This window comes from Apteryx mantelli, chromosome 12 (assembly GCF_036417845.1).
Source record: "Apteryx mantelli isolate bAptMan1 chromosome 12, bAptMan1.hap1, whole genome shotgun sequence".
Taxonomy (NCBI): Eukaryota; Metazoa; Chordata; class Aves; order Apterygiformes; family Apterygidae; genus Apteryx; species Apteryx mantelli.
Genome location: NC_089989.1, coordinates 13215522 through 13239451, shown reverse-complemented (window position 1 = coordinate 13239451; position 23930 = coordinate 13215522). Strand labels below are relative to the sequence as shown.

Sequence of the window (23930 nt, the reverse complement as noted above, 5' to 3'; positions counted from 1 at the left end):
GATTTCTGGCAATCAGTGCTTTAAATACGAACTAGACAGCTCAGCTCTCCCCGTGCTCCCGAGGGGCCTGGCATTTGCTGGATCCTCTCCGAGATGACGGCACTCAGCTACGGCTTCGCTGGCTCCGAGCACTTCGCAGGCATTAGCGGCTGCCCTGCTTCACCCCAGAGGTGGCTGCGTTTTGCTGGCAGGTGGCAGGTTGCCTGGGTGCTAAGTTTGTAAAGTACCTTGAGCTCCTTCCCTATGAATATGCATCGTTGCCTTGATTATCCTTGCAGCTCGGGGCTGCTGGGGAGCCGGGTGCTTAGCGGTGTCCTCGGAGCGGGCCGGGAGCCACGAGGCAGAGCTGGCTCTTGCGAAAGCCGCAGGACGCCGCAGGAAGGGTGCGCGGCGCCTTCGAAGGCGAGGAAGGCACTGGCTGCCCTTTCGCAGGCTTCGTCCCGGCCGGCAGGTTGTTCTCCCGCTCTGGCTCTTCAGTGACGGGCTTCCCGGCTGCTCCTCGTGGCACGTGGGAGCTGCACGAGTGCCGCGTGTCTGCAGCGCTGCCCCGTGCATCCCAAGGCTGCACCTTGCTGCCTTCACCTGGGGCCGGATCCTGATTTCTGTCGTATATCTTTGGGCAGACGTGCCAGGAGCTGGCGGGAGCAATATCTGCTTGGGAGAAACCCAGGGACTTTATTGAAAGTCGTCAAGGGAAGGAAGCTCCAGAGCTGGGAATCGCTTGCTGTCGTTGTGGGCTGACTCTGGCTCTCCACTGGCGTTCCCGCTGGTGCTGCCGCTTGAACCCGTTATAATCCTCAGGGAAATACTTAAAACATCCAGTCAGGGCCCAAATCCTATCGCGTGCCCAGAATGACACCGGCTAGCAGGAGGCACAAGATTCGATCCCGTTCTTTGATCCAAAATGGCTCAGCCAGGTTAGTGCTGAGCGATGCACCCTGCGTTCAGCTCGCACTCTCCCGTTACGGCAGCTTTGAAACAAGAAGCACGAACAGAAACGGAGGGCAGGTTCAAACAGATTAGATCGGTTTCTTCAAAGCAGAGTTACTGACAAACACACTGGTGCCATCTTCCCCGCTGCCGCTGCCCGGGACGCACGGGACGTCTCTCCTCCGGGAGACAGGCCCAAGCGCCGTCGTGCTTCAGGACAGGAGGAGCCAGGCTGGCCCAAGAGAGCAGGGAGGGCTTGCCGCTGCCTGTATTTTAGGCTGCGCCGTGCTTCCCGTTAAAAGACTTCTCCTGTCCTACAAAGCATGGGATGCATCATGTCCAGCACGTTTTGCTGGCACATCCTTACTCTGGTGCCTTTGCATCTGCAGTATGTTATGGCCCTTAATTTCTCAATCACACGCTCGCTTTGCAGCATCCCTCCCATCCGTTCATTGCACGGACCGGACAGCACCCACCTAGCGAGAACCCGTTCAGCTCTAGGTCTCTCCTAGGGTCCTCAGCCCTGCCTTGAAGACGGAGTTGCCCGTTGCCCTGTGGGCTCTCCCATGGCTCCCATCACTATGGCGTTGTAGCGTCCGTGCTCCCGCTGGCATGGATGGATTTGTCTGCGTGCACCCCCCAAAGCGGGTGGGCCCCCACTCAGGGCAGGGGGACGGAGGAGCTGGCGCTGGAGGTCCCCGCGCCCGACACCTGGCCGGGGACACTCACGTCGGGCAGCAGTGATCCGAGAGCGCGCTGCATTGTGCCCCCGTGCAAAGCCGGCGACTGCTGGCTGTTAGCTTTAGGATTAGCCGTTTCCGTAAGTAACGGGAATATCCATGGTTACGTTAGATAGGATTAGACAATATAAGGCATCTAGACCTGCCTGCTTCAGGGCATAAGCCAGCCTCGAGTTGAGGCTTAGGAAGAAGATTCCTGCGTTTCTTGTGACGGGCTTGACACGTCGGTGCCTTTGGAGAAGGACGGGGTTTGGCTGAGGACGTGCTTGCAGCAAGCGGGGCCAGGAGCACGGGCTTGCACCGGGGGGCTGCACCCCCCAGCGGGCCGGCGTCCCGCGGGAGCTGCACCCGCCTGGGCACTGGCACCGGGCAGAGGGCTCAGGAGCAGGGCGCTTCATTCCTCCGGCGCATCTTCCTTTGGGGACGGGAGAAAAACCTAGCGAAATTGTCTGCGTCCTATTGCAAGCATTTGTGGGTTGCAGGAGGGAGGGCGTTCCCTATTAATGCCCTTGCTGCTTCCCAATGAAATCCCAGCTAATTTAATTCCGGCAAAAATAACAGATAGAAAAGATGGTGATGATGAAATCAAAAAAGGAGGAAGGTGATACCAGAACGTTTCAATTGAACTAAATAGCAGCCTTACCGTCTTTTCTTTATTTAGCTCCAATTTTCATATTTAAATTGAGCAGGATGTAGCTGAAATGAAGTTAGTGCTGATAGACAATGCCTATTCAATGTAACTGTGACTTATTCACAAGCCTTATACCAGGTTTAACTGTGAGGAGGAAGAAATGAGTTTCCTATTCATTTGGCTTGCACTTCAGCTCCACTGTCTTCCTAAACATATTTTTAATTTCTTAGGGTTTTTTTAACAAATGGGGCATCAGAAAAATTTTCCTTGGAGACCCCCAAGGCACTCACAATGTTTACAAAAGTCAAGTTTTCACCTCTTCCCGCTAGCAAGGGATTTGAGGTTTATCCCTGGAGAAGCGTTTGAAATCAGCAGATGTTCTCAGCTGGGTATCCCAGGAAGAACGACACAAAATATACAGTGATTTTCGGCCTTTATTATGATGTTTATGGCAGGGGACGGTGTTTAAATCCTAACTGAGGCCAGACTCCTCTGGGATGTGTCGTGCTGCGGAGGAAAGCGGCTCCGCGCCGGGGAGGCTGATAGGGCTGTGCTCGGTGTCGCCGCTGAAGGATCACGGTACAGGCTTCATTTTCTGCCGTGGATCAGTCCGAGCCCTTGGTTTCCCAGGGCGTAAAGTAGCTGTCAGGCGTTTGCGGTTGCCGCTCCTCCCGCGGTTGGGAGCGGGGTGACGTTTGCGTCTGGGGATGGAGAGCTCCTGTCGCTCCGCCGAATCTGAGCGCGGCTTCTCCCGCGGCCTTTGCGGGCGAGCTGAGCGCCGGGCTTTTGCTGCACGTGTGAGCCTGGTGCCTTCAGGTGACGCTCCCGCAGAGCTGCGCCGCTCGGCCAGGCGCCAGGTTTGCTCGTGAGCTGGGCTGATACGGCTTCAGTCTTCATCAGAGAAATCCTGAAATGAGCTGAAAATGGACTTTATACTGGTTGCGACTACAAATCCTGCAACAGCTTTCTTCTCGACACCGAGAGGTATCAAGGCCAGAGGCAGTCTTTATTGAGGCCATGCTAATGTTCCCGAGTCATATTTTTCATTGAAAAATGCAGATTTGCGCCAACTGGAAATATCCACGAGCTCAGGGTGAATTCAGCAGTTTGGGCTGTACAAAAGGCACAGAAAAGCAATTAGGAAAAGTCATTTTGTCGTCCTCCAAACAGAATGTTTTCCCTTCTCATATGTAAAAATGTGTCTTGCAGGTAAAGGTAAAGAGAGGCCTGCAGAAGCGAAGGAGATAGGGTGGGTGGAAAATTTTGCTTGACTGAAGCGTGGCGGTAGCACTGCGAGCAAGGGCACCCAGACGCCCGCCCGGTGACGGTGACGGTGACGTGCCGGCCCAAGGGCCGTGGCAGCGGGAGCCGCCGGGGCGGTCGGTGCCCCTGCAGCATGGGCGGGATGGAGCCTGGTGTCCTTCAAGGGCCACCTCACCGCTCTTCTCCAGGGGTAGTGTGGCCAGAGGACCTACCCTCTCTGTAACGCATCTCTCGGTCCTTCTGCCGGGCGATGATCACGTATTGGAGAGAAGAGGCCGCGGCAGGTGGCCGAGCAGCCCGGCGCTCCCGCGGAGGCGAGGCCACGCTAGCCTGGAGCTAGCGCAGGGCGCAGAGGGGCCGCAGCGGCGCGGTGCCGTGCCCGAGGCGCGCGTCCCCAGCGTCCCCCTGGCAGAGGGACGCGCCGCCCAGCCGGTGAGCAGCGTCTGCCGGCTCGCCGCTCCCGCTGTTAGATGTGCGGAGCAGGGGGAGGAGGGAAGAAAAGCCCCTAAATGTCAGCAGCAGATGAAGGGTGTTGGGAAATTTAATCTTCCAACTTTCTCAACTAATGTGACATTTGGATTTCCTTCCGATAAGCTATCAGCCCGAGCACTTTCTTTCTCCTTTCTCCTTTCTCCTTTTTTCTTTTTCTTTTTTTTCTCCCTTCTTCTCTCCTCTGGCTGGTAATTTAAAAATAAATGGGCTAGAAAGATCTCTAAACAGTACCTTTGGCAAAGATTAAAAAAAGAGAGGGGGGGATAGGGGAGCAGGCTAGCAGGAGAGACTGATTGTTATTTATAACCTGCACCGCTATAAAAGCAGGAACGTGGCTGGAGAACACACCATCCTTCTCCCCGGCATTAAATTGCTGCATTTCGGGAAAGGCTGAGAAATTTAAGAAAAAGGGTCCTTTTGCACAGGCCTCGAGCTTCTCGGCCGTGTGCCGTAGAGCTCACTGGGCAAAGGAAGGAAAAAAAATCCTTCCTGCATCCGGGCAAAAAACTGATTGCAGCGTTTTCTTGATCTGCCCCAAACGTTTTGTGGAGTAGAGGAGCCAACGTGCTTTGCCTGGGTATTGCCAAAATCTTTCAGTGCCAGCGCTAGCCCGGGCTGGCTCAGCCTGGCACAAGGGCTTGCACAGGGAGAACAGGGAAACCTGTTTCTCAGATCTCAAAATTGGCCCTTTCTTGCTGAAAATCGACACTTTCTAGCAACGACAGCGGCGCAGTGCCGCTGCTGGGCATCGCGCCCAGCTCCGATGGGCAGCTTAATGCTGCCCTTGCTGCCCGTGGGCGCTGGGCTGCGGGGCTGGAAGCGTTTCGGGGGCTTTGCTGGGCAGGAAGGTGCGTTCCCCTCCAGCAGAGCCCGGAGAGGAGCCCGGCGGAGCTGAGCCCGCGCTATTACAGCTCTTATTCTCGCCAGCTTTTGGTGTGACCTTGGGCAAATGACTCCAGTGCTCGGGGACTCGTTTTCCCCTACCTGCGAAGGACAATAATGAAACCTTCCCACCTTCGCGAAGAGCTTTAAGGCTTGCAGACGAATTGCGACGCGCCTGCTATTTATATTCATTATTAGTAGTAATCACCACGCGCTGGTATTAATATTGCGGTGGCTTTTCCAGACTTAGCACGGATCAGCGCCCCTGGGAAATCTAAAAGGATGCCTCGACCTCTTGGCACGGTGCGTTTTCGATAGGAGGTGGGGGCTGGTGGGTAGCGCTCGCGGGTGCTACGCAGAGGGCACACAGGTCCCGTCGTGTTGCCGCCGTTCGGAGGCTCGCCGCCGCTCCCGAGCTGGCTCCCAAGCCGCGAAAGCTCACCCTCCGTCCCGGCAATCCTCGAGAGCTTTGCTCGCCGCAGCGGCAGCGCATTTGTCATCGGCGCTGACATTTCGGCAGTCATCATTAGCTCTGATGACTAGTTCCCATGGAGATGAATGGGGGCGTTGGCGTCTCTCCCAGCCGCGGCGCGGTGCTGCACGGGGTCACGTTCACAGCTGGCTCTGCAGCCCCCCGGCCGCGCAGGGGGCACCGCCAGAAACACTTGCGAAAATGCACGTGGAAACGTGAGCCCTTGCAAAGCCTGCCGCGACGGCTGGTGCCGGTTGAGAGCTGCCGGTCCACGCTGGCTCCGCGTGGCTGCAGGTTGCAACCCCAGGACCCGGCAGCGAGCGGTTTTGCCTGCTCCCAGCTCCAACAGCGCCTTCGTGCTGCTACCGGTGACTCTCCGCCTGACTCCCGTATCCGGCTGTGGAGACCCCGGTGACAGCACGGTGGTGACGGTGGCGTCGGGAGCCGAGCCGTGCTGTCACAGTCAAAGCAATGTCCGAGTGAGTTACCGCACTTCTGGGGTCAGTGTTAATTTATCAGCGGAGCGGCCGTCCTCAGCCAGCACAAATCTGGATGTGACAGAGGCCAGATACTTGCCAAGACCATGGGAGCCTCCAGGAAAACTTCCCAGCAGTGCCACTGGCATTCACCGGGCGCCAGCGATGTAATGAAATAGCTTTTGTCGGAGGGCACGGCCCAGGGAGCTCCGCTCCATCCTCTTCCTCACATCTCAGTCTTCCACACTTGCCTGGCTCCGGGACCTGCCTTATAAGAAAACAGCAGATTTCAGGAGACTTTTGCAGAAAATTGCAGTGACTGGCAGCACGGCCATTAAAATACCAAAGGTGGCAAAAGTGCTCAGCTCACGGTAGCTTCTTGTGGAGGCAGTAAATACATATAATATTAGCATCTTACCCCATGACAGATTTCTAATGGACAAATATATCTCAAATAATATATTCAGATATGTGTGTTGTGACATGTAGAACATAAAACACATATTTTGAAGTACCGTAGAAATTTAGTGATGAGAAAGGCTGCAAAAGCTGGCTGGGGACCTAACAAGATGCTCTTTCACTTAAACTGATGTAAATCCGGGAGAATTTGAATCGTTTTCTCCTATATTTGCTCTGATATAAATTTAATGCAGAATGTGCTCCTCTGGCCTTACTGCTGTGGCTACTCTTAGCCCAGTCAAGCTTCTGGTGTGACCGAAGCGTATTGCGGTCAACCATTCATATAAAATCTCCCTGGGAGATTTTAAGGCGCCCCGGGCAGCAGAGGTGCCGGGGCTAACGGCGCTGCCAGCGGCCCCGGTGCACCGGCCGGCTGGGGACTGTCACCGCCCCAAAGATGTGCGGTTTGCATGGAGCCGGGACTGCCTGGAAAACAAGGCAGCCCAACGGGGCTGCCCTTTGCAGGGGACGTTTGCACCCGGGCTGGCAAGTCAAGGGCGAAGGAGGTCTGTTTTGGGGTGCCGTGTCCCCGGCCCCTTCTGGCTTTGGGGTAAGACCCCTCTCTGGTCCCGTCACAGGGCTGAATTATAGGCAGCGACTGTGCTTGTCCTCCCTGCTTGTACAGCACCCGGCACGGAGCTGCTCTCCTCCCTGCCTGGCCTTGGGACATCTTTGCCCGGCTTCGCGGAAACGTCCCCTTTTCCTGGGCCAAATTCGGCCCCGGCTTAAACAGGAATAACTCCGCTGAGGTCAGATTTATGGAGAGGATAAATGTAGCTTGGATAGCATCAGCTCTTTCTGTGGGTCTGTTTGCCGTATAGGTGTCAGTGATGCATGAAGTGTCCTACGTATAGATAGCTGTATATTTGTCTCCAAGATCTATACATATGCCTCTTCATAGCTACACGAATGAAAGCAGCCAGACAGCACCGAACCTTGGAGAATACAAATTAGCCACTCAGAAGTGGATGATATAACCGAGTAAGGATAAACAGAGGATCGGTAATTATATACAGTAGTTCCAGCTTGGGCGAAGGAGTGAATAAACATGGCAACGTGGGGGAAATAACGAGCGTGGGGCTTTCACGCCTGGGGGCGGCTGGGGCGGAGGAGCTTGCCGGGGAGCCCCGGGCCACCCGTGGCCACCGAGTGTGGTGGGTCCCTGGGGCACCTGGATGGGGGAGGCTCTGCTCCGCAAATTGCCAGGAGCTTGGAAAGCTGTATGGGGTCCGGCCATCGTTTCTGCCTCAGGACCTACGCTAGTGAAACAGGGAGCGTAATCCGGATTTCCGTGTTGGCAGCGTAGCTCAGGGGAGCGAGAGATGTCCCTTGCACTTGCCACTTGCCTGCTGCTCAGCTGCTCCCAGCGTAGTTGAGTTCAGCATCTTTCTAGACCACCGGAGCTCCTGTATTAGGATCCGCTGTGTGGCATGTTTACACTCGCCATACATCTGCCAGGATTCAAAACTGAACCTTGCATATCAATCCCGGTATTCTTCGGAGCCGCAGCATCAGGATAACGTTACTGCTGCCGCGGCGGCTGCCCGCAGGGGAAGAGCACGTCCCACCGCATCTCCTCCAGCCCCCGCGGATGGGGCAGCCCGGGGACGACTTGCGAAAGCAAAGTCGCGTGCAAAAGAGAAAAGGCTCCATCTTTGGGAGGGAGGAGAGCGGATATTAAATGAGCTGTATTTATTTACCAAACACACCGTTTTCCTTTAAATTTATGGCTTTCCCCATTAGAAATTGAGGTCTTTTGTATGCTGTTTTATTTTTTTTCAAGAAGACTCTGTGGTTGATGGGAGAACCGATAGGGCCGGGATATGAAAGGCGCCGAGCAAGCGAGGCTTGGTTAGGTTTATGCAGCCATCTTTTCTTTGCAGGGCAATTTCTGAGTAATTTATACCTCGCTCTAACACTTGGGGACTCGCAGAGAGGAAAAGGCCGTGTTAAAGTCTGCTGTCCTCCCCCTGCTCATTCGTGCTGCGAGGGCTGTCAGTCCGCCTCCGTGTGGGGTGCCCTGCGCCAGGGCGGTGGGGCAGTGGGCTTGGGCTTGCCTCCACCTTCTGCAAAGCCGCACCGAGAGTCAAGGGGAGACGGTGTTAACGGCGCTGCCGGCGGCGAGAGGCGCAGGGGCGAAGGCACGGAGCTGCCGCTCGAGGAGAATTCGCTCCCTCCTCTCCAGGCGCCTCGGCCAGCCCCGCGGTCCTTCCCCTTGCCTTTCCCGGGGCTTTGGGAGCCAGCCCGGGCTCGGCAAGGAGCCAGCCCCCCTGCCCGTTTTCCTCTCCGCTGGCTGCACAGGTCCTTCCCGGCGGTGGCGGAGCGGCGTGCTCAGCCGGGCTGCGGTGGCTCCGTCTGCTCGGCGCCTGCCCTGGCTCCCGGCTCCCGCGGGAGCCTGATCTGCCCCACGTTTGCGAGAGGAGAACTTTTACCTCTCCGAGAGGGGAAATCTCCGCAGGGGCAGCCGGAGGATCCTCTGCGCAGCGCCGCTGCCTGGGATCCAGCAACGCCAGCCGGGAAGGGGGAGAGAAGGGGAGTGTGAAAGCGCGGGAGTGCGTTCCAGCGCCGGCAGTGGGGAATTTGCCATCTCTCCACCATAATTAAATATTGTTTGCATTGCTTATTGACAGAGCACTAAGCTGCACTCCGTTTTAATTTGTTCTTTGATAGTTGCCTTTTGCTGCTAATTGATTTTCAAGGCTTTTTTTGTTGGTGGGGTTTTTTTGTTTGATTTTTTTTTTTGTCTGATTTAATACCTGCCGCGCCACCAAGAACAGCGAGGCAAGGTTAACCGGAGCTGAAGGCTCCGCTCATCCTCACGCGCGCCGGCTCCCTGCGTCTGCAGCTCGGCCCCGGCGTGCTGGCGGGACTGGCGCTGGGGCTGCGCGGACCCCGGCGGCGCTGAGACCCGCAGCAGCGCCTCCTTGCAGTCCCAGCCCGCACCGGCGGCTCCTGCCAAAAGCCCCCAAAAGTCCCCAGCGCGCAAGCTGGCATTGCCGGGTCTCCGCGCGGGGCCGTTTGGCCGGGGCTGGGGAGCGGCGCGGGGCCGTGCCAGGCTGCGCCGCCCGCGCCGGCGGGTGCCCGCGGGCCCCGGGCAGGCTGCGAAGGCGCCTCGCTGCGGTGCCGGCGCTGCCGCCCTGCCTGGCCGTACCTGGCTAACCGCGCGCGCTCTGCTCCTTCCCCAGGACGATCCGGACGGGGAAGAGATCGAGAGAGAGAAGTCCAACTCCTTGAAGCTGGAGTTCACAGACGATGCCAACTTCAAGACCAAGGTTAACTACTCGTACGCCGCCGTGCAGATCCCCACGGACATCTACAAAGGCTGTGAGTGCCCCTCCGCCGCCCGGCTGCCGTGCCGCCGGCTGCGCCCGGGCGCCTCCTGCTCTCGGTGCCCCCGCCTCGGGGAGGCAGCGCGGGTCGCTGCGGCGAGCAAGCGGCCGCGTCCCCAGGGGCCCGCAGGAGAAGACATGTCTTCTGCAAGGCTGCAGCAGCGCGGGACGTCCGTCCGCCTCCGCACCTCCTGGCATCCAGCGCGCGGGATCGGCCCCGGCTGCACGCTGGAGGCGAAACGCCTGGCGGCTGGGGACGGGCCGGCTCCCCGTGCCGCGCGAACTGCCGGCGCCCACGGGGCTGGTGGGCTTGCTGAGAAGCCAGCGGGTTCACACGTCACCCGGGACCTCTCGAGCCATCAGAGGGGCTCGGTTGTGCCTGCGGGGTGAGAAGGGAGCCCCTCGCCCTGGGGGACGGGGCAGGGGAGCCAGGGTGGGCACAGGGGCAGCATGGCCCCGGGGGAGCACGTGGAAGCGTGCACGGAGAGGCAGCTGGCAGGACCGCGGAATCCGCCGCCGTCCAGGCAGGGCCTCACATGGAGTGAAGCGTCTCAGCGCCGCCCAGCCGAGCCCGCTCGGCCCTGCCGCAGGGGTCCTGGCCGAGCCAGAGGCTGCCGGTGCCCCCGCACAGGGAGGGAGCGGCTCGTCGTCCCCCCGTGGTCACAGCTGTGCGGTGTTTAGACGTGCCCTGCTCTGCCCGGCGCTCTCGTGTCACGCTCTGCCGGGAAGGGCTGGCGGAGCCGCTCGGCGGGAGAGACGCGGCAGTCGCAGGTAATTCCTGCAAAGTGTCGGCTCCGGGCTCAGCTGGGGTCAAAAAGGCCAACGGAGCGTTGGGAGTTACTAGGAAAGGGATGGAGAGCAGAGCGGAGATGATAATTACGGCACAGTGTAGATGTCAGCCGTGCCCACGTCGCGAACGCTCGGCCCTTGTGATCCTCCCCGCAGAAGGAGTTCGGCAGAGCTAAAAGAGGTTCAAAGCCGGCGTCAAAGATGATCAGAGAGACCGAGCAGCTCTGTGCAGGGAGCAATGACGGAGACGGGGACTCCCAGCTCGTGAAAGGGAGCTGAGCCGCCCCGAACGGGTGGAAGCAAGCGGAGCAGGGGTGGCTGCTCACTGCTTTTCATACCCAAGAGCTGAGGGCACCCGATGAAGTTACCAGGCGGCAGGCTCAAAGCAACAGGAGAAGGCACCGCGCTCTTTGGTGGCGTGTGCTGCGGTGGTGGAAATGTCAGCCGTGGGCTGCTTTGGGGCCGAGGTTAGGAAAGGGTAGAAAACGCAGGCGAAATCCGTGCAGAAAGGGCGACTCAGCGCCGTTAAACAGGACGGCGTCAACGCAGCCCCAGGCCCGGGCACGCGCAAGCGCCCGCCTGGGGTGGCAGGCCGGGTGCCGGGGGGGCTGCTGGCGGAGGAGGAGGACCTGCCGCACGCCGGTCGGCGCCGGGGCCGGCTCGCAAGGCGACAGTCGGTCTCCATTTCCCTCTAGCGGCTGCTCTGCGCCGATCGCAGCCAGCTGCTAACCGCTCCGGGCCGGACGCTCGTCCGCCAGCAGCCGCCGGCCTCGTCCTGCTTCCAGGGTCAGATCCTGCTGCTGGCCGGGCGGCGTGCGGCACCCGCTGCGAGAGCTCCCTCGCTCCTTCCTCCCCGAGGACGCGGCACCGCGCCGAGGGCAGCTTGCGCGGCCGGGCGAATCCCCGCGCCGCGGGCAGCGCGGTCCTCAGCGCCCCCTCGCCTCCCTGCCCGGGGCCCGGCTCGGCTGCGCTTGCCGAGGGCTCCCGGGCAGCGTTGCAGCGGCGCTGGGAGCTGAGCTCTTGTGCCTTTATTTAACGGTGTTTTCCATCACGAACCAATACGCGGAGTCGGTCCTGGCGTGTACGTACCCAGCGCCACATCGGTGGAGCGATTTCACCGCATCGGCGTCAGTGGATTAGGAATTGCAATTAGTTTTATTACCCAGCTAGCACAGGCCAAGCAGCTAATGAAGCAAATCATGAGAGCGGGGGGAGGGAGGCAGAGCAGGGTGGGCTGCGCGGGATGAAATATTCATTATTTCTAACCCCCTGCTCTTCAGACGACACAATCACTGATGCCCTGCCAGAGCCACATAAATCACCGCGCTCAGCTGCGCCGCGAAAGCAAATTGGAGATTAACTTGCTCCAGGGACTCGCAGCCCCTTTGGAGAAGCGGCGGCTGGGAAGGGACGGGGCAGGCGTGGAGGGGCCCGGCACGAAGCCCCTTCCCAGCTCGGGCAGCGGGCGCTGCTCGCCGGCGCAGCAGCGCCGGGGGCATCCGTGGGGCCGGCGCGGGCGCCTGTGCCGCAGCCGCGGGGGACCAGCGGACGGCCCCGGCACGGCGCTGCTCCCAGGGGCGCGGGGGGCCGGCAGGCGTTCGGCAGGACGTGTCGCCCCCGGCGGGACCCCCCTGCCCGCCGAGGCGCTGGAGAGGCGCTATCGCTGCCTGGCACGCTAATTAAAACACCGCGGAGACGCCCGCCGCCGTCACCCCTCGCTACACACGCAAATTGCATCCTATATGTGTTTTATTTACTGTGCCACTTTTAATTAAATCTGCGATCGCTCGCTGGCGGGGTGGGGCTGGGCTTACCCTGAGGGGGACAGGGACAGGATGGGGACGGGACCAGGGGGCAGGGGGCAGCCGCGGGGCCGGGCCGGGTCGGGCCGGGGAAGCCCTCCAAGAGAGCGGCTCTCGGCCCCGCGCAGGCCAAGCCGTGATGCCTCGGCTCCGTCCCAGAGCCTCCGCTGCCCCGGGCCGCGTCCCAGAGCCTGGCACGTGGCCTTATTGCAGGCCTGGCCTCAACCCGAAGGGCAGGAGCCGTCCCGGCTGTGAAGCTCAGCCCTCCGACCCGTGGGCCTGGTGTTCGGCTATGGCTCGTTGCTGTGTGCGCTGGGAAGGTATAGGGCTGCGTTCATGAGCGTGGGATGATACAGGGTGTTTATACCCAAGGAGGATATAGGGGCTTGGTTCATGTGCGGGGAGGCTATAGGGACTGTGTTTATGCACAGGGAGAGGATAGGGGCTGCTTTCGTGCAGAGGGAGGTGACAGGGCTGCATTCATGCACAGGGAGGATATAGGGCCCTGTGCATGTGCAGGGAGGGTATAGGGGCTGCATTCGTGCACAGGGAGGATATAGGGACTGTGTTCATCCACAGGGAAGGTACAGGGGCTGCTTTCGTGCAGAGGGAGGGGACAGGGGCTGCGTTCATGCGCAGGGAGAGTATAGAGCCATGTGCATGCACAGGGAGCATACAGGGTCTGCGCTCATGCACAGGGAGAGTATAGAGCCATGTGCATGCACAGGGAGCATACAGGGTCTGCATTCATGCACAGGGAGAGGGGACAGGGCTGTATTCATGGGCAGGGAGGCTATAGTGGCTGCACGCTTGCGCAGGGAGGACACAAGGGCTGCGTTCATGTGCAAGGAGGGGACGGGCTGCCTTCGTGCGCAGGGGCTGCCTTCCTGCACGAGGCCTGGCGTGGCTGCCCCTGCCCCCCGAAAGGAGGCTGAGGGGCTCCCGGTGGCCGCAGAGCCTCCGTGCCATCAGAGCGCCGTCTCCGTGGGGTCGGGTGCCCGCGCTGCCCCCTGCCCCAGCTGGCGGTGCCGCACGGCCGCTCTGCCCCAGGGGACCTGCCAGCCGCCTCGTGGCCTCTGCTCCCTGCAAAAAAAAAAACACCCTTTGACAGAGCCAAACAAGAAATCGTAGTGAGCATACAGATAACGTAACTCCGTATGTGCGCTGCCCTGAGAAATGGCTTCAGAGATCCGGCCGCGGTAAATCGCTGTTTGAAGGCGCATCTTTCTGAGAGAAGAAGAAATCTCCTTCAGCGGGCAGTGCCCACGACCGAGAGCTCTGTTTTGGTGCAGGTTTTGGAGAGAAAAGGTGGTCGTACGCCGCAGCCCGAGGTCCGGCGGGACCAGCGGGCCTGGGCGTTAGCGAGGCTGCGCGCCCCAAGGCTGGAGATGCTCTTTGACCCGGTCGGGCTGCCTCGTCTCTGTGATGTGGTCCCAGGGGTGCTTCCCACGGGATTGCTCTGTTTTCCATTCCAAAAAAAAAGCAAGGCAAAAGGTTAAACTGTCGAACATCCTAATGAGGAGCCGCAACTTCGTGCCCCGAGCACCCAGAGCTGCTTCCCACTGCCCCCACTGCCTGCCCCCAACACCCTCCCCGCGGGCCACCCACTGCCCCAGCTGCCCCCGTCGCTGCCCGCTGCACCGCGCAGCCCCAGCCCCGTCTGATTAATCACAGGCTCGGGCTGCTCTGAGCTTATCTTGCGCTTTAATAGCTGAATAATTTAAAACCTCTGTTTGCTGGCATCTTAATTGCTTTTGCGTCGGGTGCGGAGGGCAGCGTGAATGCAGAGCGGCTCGGCTTCCCCTCCTCGCCCGCCCGGGATGCTCTGGACATCGTCCTCGCGCGGACGCCCCCCATTTATTTCCCAGCTGGTCGCCGGTGGCAAGCACGTGCCCAGGGCCGGGTGGCTTTTGGGGCTCCTCCAGTGGCTGATCCCTCGGGAAGGGGCAGAAGGGACGCGCTGCGTCCTTCCAGCCTGCGTTTTCCTCCCCTGCCCCCTGGCATTGCTGCAGGGACCGGTCCCCATCGCCTCCCAAAGCCAGCCCGCGTCTCCGCTGCCCCTCTCGCTCCCGCGCGGGGCCCTGGCACCCCTCGCGCGCCCGCCCACCCGCCGCCTCGCTCTCTTGCAGCCACCGTGATCCTCAACGAGCTGAACTGGACGCAGGCCCTCGAGGACGTTTTCATCGAGAACCGGAAGGAGGACCCCTCCCTGCTCTGGCAGGTCTTCGGCAGCGCCACCGGCGTCACCCGCTACTACCCAGGTGTGCGGCGCGGGGAGCCGGGCGCCGGGTCCCTCTGTGCTGGGCGCCCCCGCAGCACCCGCCGGCCCCCGGCGCCTCGCTCACTGCCCCCCCTTGCCCGCAGCCACGCCGTGGAGAGCACCCAACAAGATCGACCTCTACGACGTCCGCAGAAGGCCGTGGTAAGGGCCGCTTCGGGGGCGGGGGGGGGAGCAGGGAGCGGAGGCTGGGGCTGCACGGGCCGCCCGGGCTGGGGTCCCGCGCGCAGGAGGGGACCCGCTCTGCCAGGGGCCCAGCGCAGCCCCGGAGGGGTGCACGAGTCCCCTCCTGCGCCCCGTCTTCCCTTCTCCTTCCCTCCCGGCGGCCGGCTCTCTTCCCCCTCTCCTTGCATCCTTTGTAGGCCCTCTGAAATTCCAGGTCCAGGAGCAGCCAGCTCTGTCCAATTTTCATTTCACACATCGTTGGCATTGGAAAATGGATACAATAACACAGGCAGGGGCATCCAAGCTGCAGCTTTCATCTCCTGCTCCCCTCCCCTCTTCCCAGCGCTGGAAAGACGGAGGGAGATAGGCAGATAAATCCTTAGATACAGATAAACCAGGTAGCGATCTCCGCTCCCCCCCCCTCCGCCGCTGCAATTGGAAATGCCACGCTTATTCATTGCCAGCATTCCCGTAGCAACCCATTTAAACGGAAAAAACAAACAGTTCTTGAAAACCAGAGCCAGAAGGACAGGGAGATAAATACAAAGACAATGACAGACTGTGGTTAAGCGATAGCTGCGAGCATCAGTTTAGCTGCGCACCAAGTTAAGCGTGGTTGCACCGCTTACCGTTAGCCCGGGTAGACGGGCTCGCTTGGCGCCGCTAATGACGGCGCTGCTCACGGGGGCGGGGGGCTCCTCGTCGCTCCCCGGGCAGCCCCCGGCTCCTGGCGGAAGAGCTCTGCGGGTGCGTGTTCCCTCGCGGCCCTCTCCGAGCAGGTGCCGTCGCCTCGCCTGGCCCGCCGGGCTTGGCTTGTTTTTCCACCGTGTCGCTGGCAGCGCCCGCTTTCCTCGCCCGAGCACGCGGGCCGCCCCGCGGGGTCTCTCGGCAAGGGGCCTCGTGAGCCAAAGCCCTGGGAAGGTGATAAAGAAAAACAAATCACCGCCAGGGAAGGTTTTTAATAACCGGTGTTTGCATAAACCGTGGCAGATTGGCTCAAGCCTCGCTTTTAAACTCCGGCGCCTGCTTATCTGCAGCCGGGCACGGGCCCCTTGGGAGCCTGGAGGCGGCAGGTGCCCCGTGCGGCGGGGAGAGGCCAGCGCTCCAGCCTGGACACTTCCCAGCCGGAGCAGCTCCGCGGCCCCATCCTGCCTGTGTGGCTTAACCCCTGCTCAGCTGCCTGCCGGGCCCTGTGGCCCCCCCGGCACGTGCGCCCGAGAGGCAGCGTGCCCGGCACCAGGCAGGCCCTCTCCTTGGCAGAAGATTAATGGTCCCGCCATTACGGTTAATTGTCTTTGATTGCTCCGCGTTAATTATTAACTCTTCTCAATCGTAGCGTCTGCGCAGGTTATTAGAGGAGAGGAGACTGGCAGGCCGGTCCTAAGGGGGCTGCTGAGCTCTGCTAGCCCAGCTCCCCTCCTGCTAGCCTGGCTCCCCTCCTGCTAGCCCGGCCCTCCTCCTGCTAGCCCGGCCCTCCTCCTGCTAGCCCAGCTCCCCTCCTGCTAGCCCAGCCCTCCTCCTGCTAGCCCAGCTCCCCTCCTGCTAGCCCAGCTCCCCTCCTGCTAGCCCGGCCCTCCTCCTGCTAGCCCAGCTCTCCTCCTGCTAGCCCGGCCCTCCTCCTGCTAGCCCAGCTCCCCTCCTGCTAGCCCGGCCCTCCTCCTGCTAGCCCGGCCCTCCTCCTGCTAGCCCAGCTCCCCTCCTGCTAGCCCGGCCCTCCTCCTGCTAGCCCAGCTCCCCTCCTGCTAGCCCAGCTCCCCTCCTGCTAGCCCGGCCCTCCTCCTGCTAGCCCGGCCCTCCTCCTGCTAGCCCGGCCCTCCTCCTGCTAGCCCAGCTCCCCTCCTGCTAGCCCGGCTCCCCTCCTGCTAGCCCGGCTCCCCTCCTGCTAGCCCGGCCCTCCTCCTGCTAGCCCGGCCCTCCTCCTGCTAGCCCGGCCCTCCTCCTGCTAGCCTGGCTCCCCTCCTGCTAGCCCGGCCCTCCTCCTGCTAGCCCGGCTCCCCTCCTGCTAGCCCGGCCCTCCTCCTGCTAGCCCGGCCCTCCTCCTGCTAGCCCGGCCCTCCTCCTGCTAGCCCGGCTCTCCTCCTGCTAGCCCAGCTCCCCTCCTGCTAGCCCGGCCCTCCTCCTGCTAGCCCAGCTCCCCTCCTGCTAGCCCAGCTCCCCTCCTGCTAGCCCGGCCCTCCTCCTGCTAGCCCGGCTCCCCTCCTGCTAGCCCGGCCCTCCTCCTGCTAGCCCAGCTCCCCTCCTGCTAGCCCGGCCCTCCTCCTGCTAGCCCAGCTCCCCTCCTGCTAGCCCGGCCCTCCTCCTGCTAGCCCGGCCCTCCTCCTGCTAGCCCGGCTCCCCTCCTGCTAGCCCGGCCCTCCTCCTGCTAGCCCAGCTCCCCTCCTGCTAGCCCGGCCCTCCTCCTGCTAGCCCAGCTCCCCTCCTGCTAGCCCGGCCCTCCTCCTGCTAGCCCGGCCCTCCTCCTGCTAGCCCAGCCCTCCTCCTGCTAGCCCGGCTCCCCTCCTGCTAGCCCAGCTCTCCTCCTGCTAGCCCAGCTCTCCTCCTGCTAGCCCAGCTCCCCTCCTGCTAGCCCAGCTCCCCTCCTGCTAGCCCGGCCCTCCTCCTGCTAGCCCGGCCCTCCTTCTGCTAGCCCAGCTCCCCTCCTGCTAGCCCAGCTCCCCTCCTGCTAGCCCGGCCCTCCTCCTGCTAGCCCGGCCCTCCTCCTGCTAGCCCGGCCCTCCTTCTGCTAGCCCAGCTCCCCTCCTGCTAGCCCGGCCCTCCTCCTGCTAGCCTGGCTCCCCTCCTGCTAGCCTGGCCCTCCTCCTGCTAGCCCGGCCCTCCTCCTGCTAGCCCGGCTCCCCTCCTGCTAGCCTGGCTCCCCTCCTGCTAGCCCGGCCCTCCTCCTGCTAGCCCAGCTCTCCTCCTGCTAGCCCAGCTCCCCTCCTGCTAGCCCAGCTCCCCTCCTGCTAGCCCAGCTCCCCTCCTGCTAGCCCAGCTCCCCTCCTGCTAGCCCGGCCCTCCTCCTGCTAGCCCAGCTCCCCTCCTGCTAGCCCGGCCCTCCTCCTGCTAGCCCGGCTCCCCTCCTGCTAGCCCAGCTCCCCTCCTGCTAGCCCGGCCCTCCTCCTGCTAGCCCGGCTCCCCTCCTGCTAGCCCGGCCCTCCTCCTGCTAGCCCGGCCCTCCTCCTGCTAGCCTGGCTCTCCTCCTGCTAGCCCGGCCCTCCTCCTGCTAGCCCGGCCCTCCTCCTGCTAGCCCAGCTCCCCTCCTGCTAGCCCGGCCCTCCTCCTGCTAGCCCAGCTCCCCTCCTGCTAGCCCAGCTCCCCTCCTGCTAGCCCAGCTCCCCTCCTGCTAGCCCGGCCAGCAGCGCGGCTGCAGTCTTGCAAGAGCCCTGTCGCGCTAGCCGCTGCGGGCTTGGCGTGAGTTTGGATTGCTCGCACCCCCCTGGGCCAAATTGGCTTTCGGGCGCCAGCACCGGCCCCTGGTGCAAGCGTGTGTGCAGGGCTACCGGGGAGGTGGGTGCTCTGCTCCGGCCCAGGAGAGGACCCCGTCTTGCCTTTCGGCTGCTCCCAGCGGTCCTCTCCCATTTCCCAGGGATTCAGGGCAGCCCTTGGTCTGGGTCCTGGATAGCACCGTGCCTCCCTTACAGGTCGAAATCCTGCCGCCAACCTCTTCCCCGGGGAAGGGCAGAGCGTGCGGCTCCAGCGGAGCCGTCGGCTTGCCCACGCTGCCCGCGCTAGCCAGCGCCTCTCGCTTTTTTTCCCCTCCCTTGATAAATGGCCCTATTAAATAAAGCCTTTTCGTGCGGAGCCCTGAGTATTAATCTGAGCAGGGCACCTGGAGATAAATGCACTGCCACAATCCATTAAGAGCGGCATCTTAGTTCAGCTCCTCTCCGCCCGCCGCCGGCACGGGGAGGCTGCGGGGAGCCGGCCAGGCAGGCGAGCGCCCGGGTGCTGGATCGCCAACGGCCCCCGGCACCCACACCACAAGCAGCCGGCTCTCCCAAATCTCCCAGCTCGCGGGGCTGCTCCGGGGTGGGATCTAAGAGCCTGGGGGCGAGGTGGGGATGGAGGTGGCTTAGGCAAGGGCAGCGGCACAAGCCGAGGCTGGAGCAGGCGAAGCCACGGCGGCAGGAGAAGGGAGCCGGGCCTGCCCCGGCGCTGGGGCAGCGCTCAGCGTCGTGCCCAAGGAAGCTCTAATCGCTTCTAATTAGGGAACATCGCTAACTGGGATTAGCAATCAAAGGCTGTCCCTTCCCAAGTAATTCCCAGTAATGCGGAGTAATTGATAGTAATGAAGTGCCAATTAGTTCACGTGGGGCCTGATCCTGACCGAGCCGACGTCAAAGCTCCTTGGACGTGGAGGGCTGAGTCCTCCTGGCCCGCAGGCAGCGCGGGGCCCCTCCGTGCACCCCACGCCGCAGCAGGGAGCTGCCAGCCGGGCTCCCCGTTTGCTCTTGGAAGGGAGAGGAAGGTTTCCCTAATTGTTTTCGGTGGGAAGATGTGCGTATTATTAGTATTTTTTTTCTCCTGATAGCTAAAAATAAACTAATCAGGCCTGGCCTTTGAAGCCCCCGGGGGGGGGGGTAAATAGCATCTTAATGTGTGTGCGTGTGTCAGCATCGTCACTGTGCAGGAACAGCCCGCGACGATGGAAGAGTTTAGCATTTAGAGCTCGTTAGGCTGCTGCGGCATCGAACAGCAGGTCGCTCTCAATTTGGTGGGCCTTTCCGCGTCCCCGCCTCGGCCCCCGGCATCACCGGCAGCCCCTCGCCTGCCGGGTCGCCGATGGCCCTGGCACATGCCCGAGACCTGGCCTGGCACCCACAGCCCCGCCACCTGGCCAGGGCGCCGCCAACCCCCGGCTCTGCTCCCCGCAGGTACATCCAAGGGGCCTCCTCCCCCAAGGACATGGTCATCATCGTGGACGTGTGAGTATACGCGGGGCACGGCAGACCGTCTGCCCCCGGGAGACGGGCTGGACACGCTCCTCAGGTGCCTCCCGCCATCCGCAGGCCCGTGTCCCCCAGGGTGGCGGGCGGGCAGGTGAGGGGCACCTCGCCCCCTCCCCTCCGCAGAGCTGGCGAGCCTCAACCCCCCCCGCCCCGTTCCCCTCGCAGGAGCGGCAGCGTGAGCGGCCTCACCCTCAAACTGATGAAGACCTCAGTCTATGAGATGCTGGACACCCTTTCGGACGACGACTACGTCAACGTGGCCTCGGTGAGCACCACCGCGCGGGGCCGTCGCAACCCCCCGGGCAGCCCTTTGCCTGCCGGCCGCCCTGCGTGGGTGGCCGGAGGACGCTGCGCAGGTGTCTGCGGACGCGCCGCAGTTTCTTGTCCTGCACGTAAGCAAGAAAATGGCTGGTCAGGGCCCGGCCTCGGTTTTGCACAGCGGCAAATGAAAGCAAAGTCCTTTCTGGCCTTACAATCCAGGCGACGATGAGCGGCCGGCCCTTTGATCGGCGGGAGGGGGGTGGCGGTGCCGGGCGCGCTCCGGCACAGTTATCCCCAGCGGATCTGCCGAGCGCCGTTTCTTTTGATGCCTTTAGCAAGAAATCCTCAAAACGGCGGCCAGCTGCTTTTGAGCAGCTCAAGGCCAACTCAAGGAGAAACGAATCCCGGCAGCAGGCGCAGCGCGGCGCGGCACGGGGAGGCAGAGCCGGCGTGCCCGGCCACCGTGCCGTGCCGCCCCGTACCACCGTGCGCCGCGCCGGCCACGCTCCTGTGACCGCGGCCGAGCTGGTGGCAGTAGAGCAGCCTCGTCCAGCACCCGGCTCCGATTTGGGGTGTTTCCCGCACACGGGAACAGGGTGCCATGGGGGGTGTCCCCAGGCCCCGAGTCCCTGGGGGATTCCCAGGAGACGTGCACACGTGCCAGCCACCTCGCGGGCTGCCCGTGCTCCTGCCGTGCCCTCTCCCTCCTCCCCGGCAGCTCCTGCCTGTGATCCATGGCTGACAGCAAAACACACCTCCGGCTGGAGCCTGGCTGGCCACGTCCCCATCCCCTCCTGCCACTACCCCTGCCCCGCTCTCGGGCATCAGTCACGGAGCATAATCATAATAATGGAAATTAAGGTTACCTGCCTTTTTGCGTAGCACCCTCTAGGCGTCCCTCTCGGGGCGCTTTGCAAAGGCAGTCCTTGCCAGCGGCGTGACGTCAGGGCGGGCGTTACGCGCCGTGATTCAGTTTTAGAAGCTGCTCTTCCCCGACCTTTTCTTTAAAAATGGAAATTGGTCTGGTCATCTTAGTTTATGACCTTGATGGGGTTTTTTTTTCCTCAGCCTGAGTTTTGCACCTAAATACTCCACTCGCAGCACCCGAGCAAATGAAAGCGCTGCAGGTTGAGCCAACCTGATAACAAGGCAAGAGACCAGGTGCTTGGGGCACATTCAAGGAGGCTGATTGTAGGATTTGATCTATCATCCCTTAATTCCCTGCTCATTTTCCGTCTCATGGATCAGTGCGGAGGCAGAAGGACGTTTTTTTTGCGGAGGGACGGGATCGTGCACGGCTGTGTGCACAGTGCAGTGTGGCGAGAGGACGCTGCTGGATGTGTCCGTGTTAAACTGGCTAGAAATGTCGGAGTCGGTGGCCTGGATCCATAGCTGGTCTCCGCAATGGAGCGACCTGCTCTTCCGAAGTGCCGAGCTGCTGCGGGGATCCCCGGGAACGGCAGCCTCAGCACCCCGGAAACCAGGCGGCCCCTCTGGCCGCGGCGCAGACCCCCTTCCGGGCAGGCGCGGGGGCCGGCACGCGGCAGCCCCCTCCACTACGGCATCGCCGGGGTGCCGGGGAGCCCCCGTGGCGGCGGCGCGGCCCCCGTCTCAGGCGCCCTCTCCCCCCTGCTGCCTCCTAGTTCAACGAGAAGGCGAAGCCGGTGTCGTGCTTCAAACACCTGGTGCAAGCCAACATCCGTAACAAGAAGGTCTTCAAGGAGGACGTGCAGGGGATGGTGGCCAAGGGCACCACTGATTACAAGGCTGGCTTTGAGTACGCCTTTGACCAGCTGCAGAACGTGAGCCGGGGCCGGGGCGGGGACGGGGGGAGGCCAGACCCGCAGGGCGGGCGGAGGGGCACCCACGGGTGCTGGGGGAGACGGCCAGGCTGCTGCTGCGCGCAGCGGGCTCGGGTTCCTCCCCACGACACGCAGCCGCGGCGTTTGCTGGGCAGCGCCTCGGGGCGGGGGCACAAACCCCGGGGCAGGAATCTCCGCGGGGGACGTCTCCCTGCCGTGCCGCGCGCTGGAGCCGAGGTTTTGCTGGAGCCGCTGCCTCCTGTGCGTTATTAAAAGTTAGCAGGGCTGGTCAGAGAGGGCTGGATCCAGCGGGCCGCTGGGCTAAATAAAGATGAATGACCCTATTAACTGCAGAGCAGTAATAGCCACTACACAATTTCCACCCCGACAGCTCCCCTCCTTCTCCCCGTTCACCTGGGCCACCTTCACCCCGGAGAAACAGGCCAGGAGAGCAGCTCTGTCGCAGCCAGCCCTCCCTCCGCGCCGTGCAGCACGCGGGCGCCCGCCGGCACGGGGAGGGGGGTGCGGCGCCCCCTCGCCTGCCGCCCGGGCCGGCCGCGGGCCCCGGCTCTCGCCGCAGCAGGGCAGGGTGCCACGCGGGGCCTCACCCGCCCTCTCCCTGCCTTGCAGTCCAACATCACGCGTGCCAACTGCAACAAGATGATCATGATGTTCACGGACGGCGGGGAGGACCGCGTGCAGGACGTCTTCGAGAAGTACAACTGGCCCAATAAAACGGTGAGCGCCCCGGCGCTGCCTCCCGCGCCGGCTGCGTCCAAAGCCGCGGCGCCAGCCCACGGGAGGGAGGTGTTGCAACCCTGGGGGGGCTGCGCCTGCAAACAGCATCGTATAAGGTATTTGGGGTCTTCTCCAGGGCCAGGGCAGCAGCTGGGAAGGTGCAGTTTAAACAGGGGGTGCACCTGGCGGTGCAGCGCCGCACCGGGAGCCCCCGGGCTGAGCACGGGCAAACACAGGGTTACTCACAGGTGTAGCCGGCACGCGGCGCCGCCAGCGGGAGCGGGAACGGGACCGGCCGCCCGCTGTCCTCAGGCAGGGGCTGCGTGCCTGGCTCGGGCCCGCTCACCGGGAAAGGGAGCCGGCTGTCTCCAGCCTTATTGCCAGCTTCCGCCTCATTTGCCGTGAGCTATTTCGCCATCCTCTCTGCCCGCCTGCCTGCTCCTGCACCGAGCCACTGCCCCCCTAATGGGGCGGCTAACGCGCCGGTGCCGTTTATAGCCGGCTCCGACCTTGACGTGCGGGGGAGACGCTGGGCCCGGCAGGCTCTCCGCACAGCCGGCCAGCGGGACACACTGACGGAGAGCCGAGGGCTCGCGGGCGAGCTTGGGGACAGGGCAGGAGGGTCCCTCTCAGCTCCCCAGGCCCTGGAGGCATGTCGGGGGGATCCTGGCCCACGCAGGAGCTTCGGAGAGCGCGGTGGGCCGGGGCCGGAGGGGCTGCTTTCCCGCTGGGCACGGCAGGCCCTCAGCCGGAGCCCCCGTCTCTCCGCAGGTGCGCGTGTTCACCTTCTCCGTGGGGCAGCACAACTACGACGTGACCCCTCTGCAGTGGATGGCCTGCGCCAATAAAGGTGAGGAGGGCCGAGAGGAGCCCCGCGGGGGCCCAGGCCTGGCCCCGGGGCCGGGCAGCGGTGCGGGGAGGCCGGGGCCGGGCAGCGGGAGCGCTGAGCTCCGTGGAGCGCGTCAGGCCGGGGGCAGCATGCAGGTGGTGGCGTCGCGCAGGCGCTGGGACCGGCGCTGCCCGGGGCAGCCCTCAGCCCCCCGTGCGCACGCTCCCCCACGCAGCCTTCGCCTCCCCCCCTGCTGTCTCCGCAGCTCCGTTTCTCTTTCTTTTCCAAGGTTACTACTTTGAAATTCCCTCCATCGGCGCCATCCGCATCAACACGCAGGTAAGGCAGGGTGCCTGCTGGCCGCGGGCAGGGAGCGTGGCCTCCCCGCGGGGTCCCACGCCAGCCCGGGGGAGCGCTCGGCCGTACCCAGCCCTCTGCAGAGCTGCAGACCCCCTGGGGGCCCCGGCAGTGGCGAGCACGGGCCCCTGCCGCCCGGCCGTGCCCAGGAGGCCCCGGGCCTCGGCCAGGCTGCCGGCAGCCGTCGGGGCGCGAGCCAGGGCCCCGCTGAGCTTGGCCGCTGGGGCCTGAGCTTCCCGCCCCACCGAGGAGCAGCCGCAAGCCCCCTCAGCCAGGCCTGGCGCTATTGAAATAAGTGATTCATCTG

The 23930-nt window shown here is 62.9% G+C and overlaps 1 protein-coding gene across 2 annotated transcripts in view; it reads left to right on the top strand.

Annotated features, from left to right (window-relative positions):
* Window positions 1-23930, top strand: part of CACNA2D2 (calcium voltage-gated channel auxiliary subunit alpha2delta 2) — a 273384-nt gene that overhangs the window by 227893 nt on the left and 21561 nt on the right. For both annotated transcript variants that reach the window (XM_067303266.1, XM_067303267.1), the window contains 9 exons: window positions 9531-9669; window positions 14395-14526; window positions 14630-14687; window positions 19562-19612; window positions 19802-19901; window positions 21541-21699; window positions 22330-22437; window positions 23209-23287; window positions 23556-23605. In XM_067303266.1, coding sequence (XP_067159367.1) covers window positions 9531-9669; window positions 14395-14526; window positions 14630-14687; window positions 19562-19612; window positions 19802-19901; window positions 21541-21699; window positions 22330-22437; window positions 23209-23287; window positions 23556-23605 — 876 coding nt within the window. The remainder of the gene's footprint in view (window positions 1-9530; window positions 9670-14394; window positions 14527-14629; window positions 14688-19561; window positions 19613-19801; window positions 19902-21540; window positions 21700-22329; window positions 22438-23208; window positions 23288-23555; window positions 23606-23930) is intronic.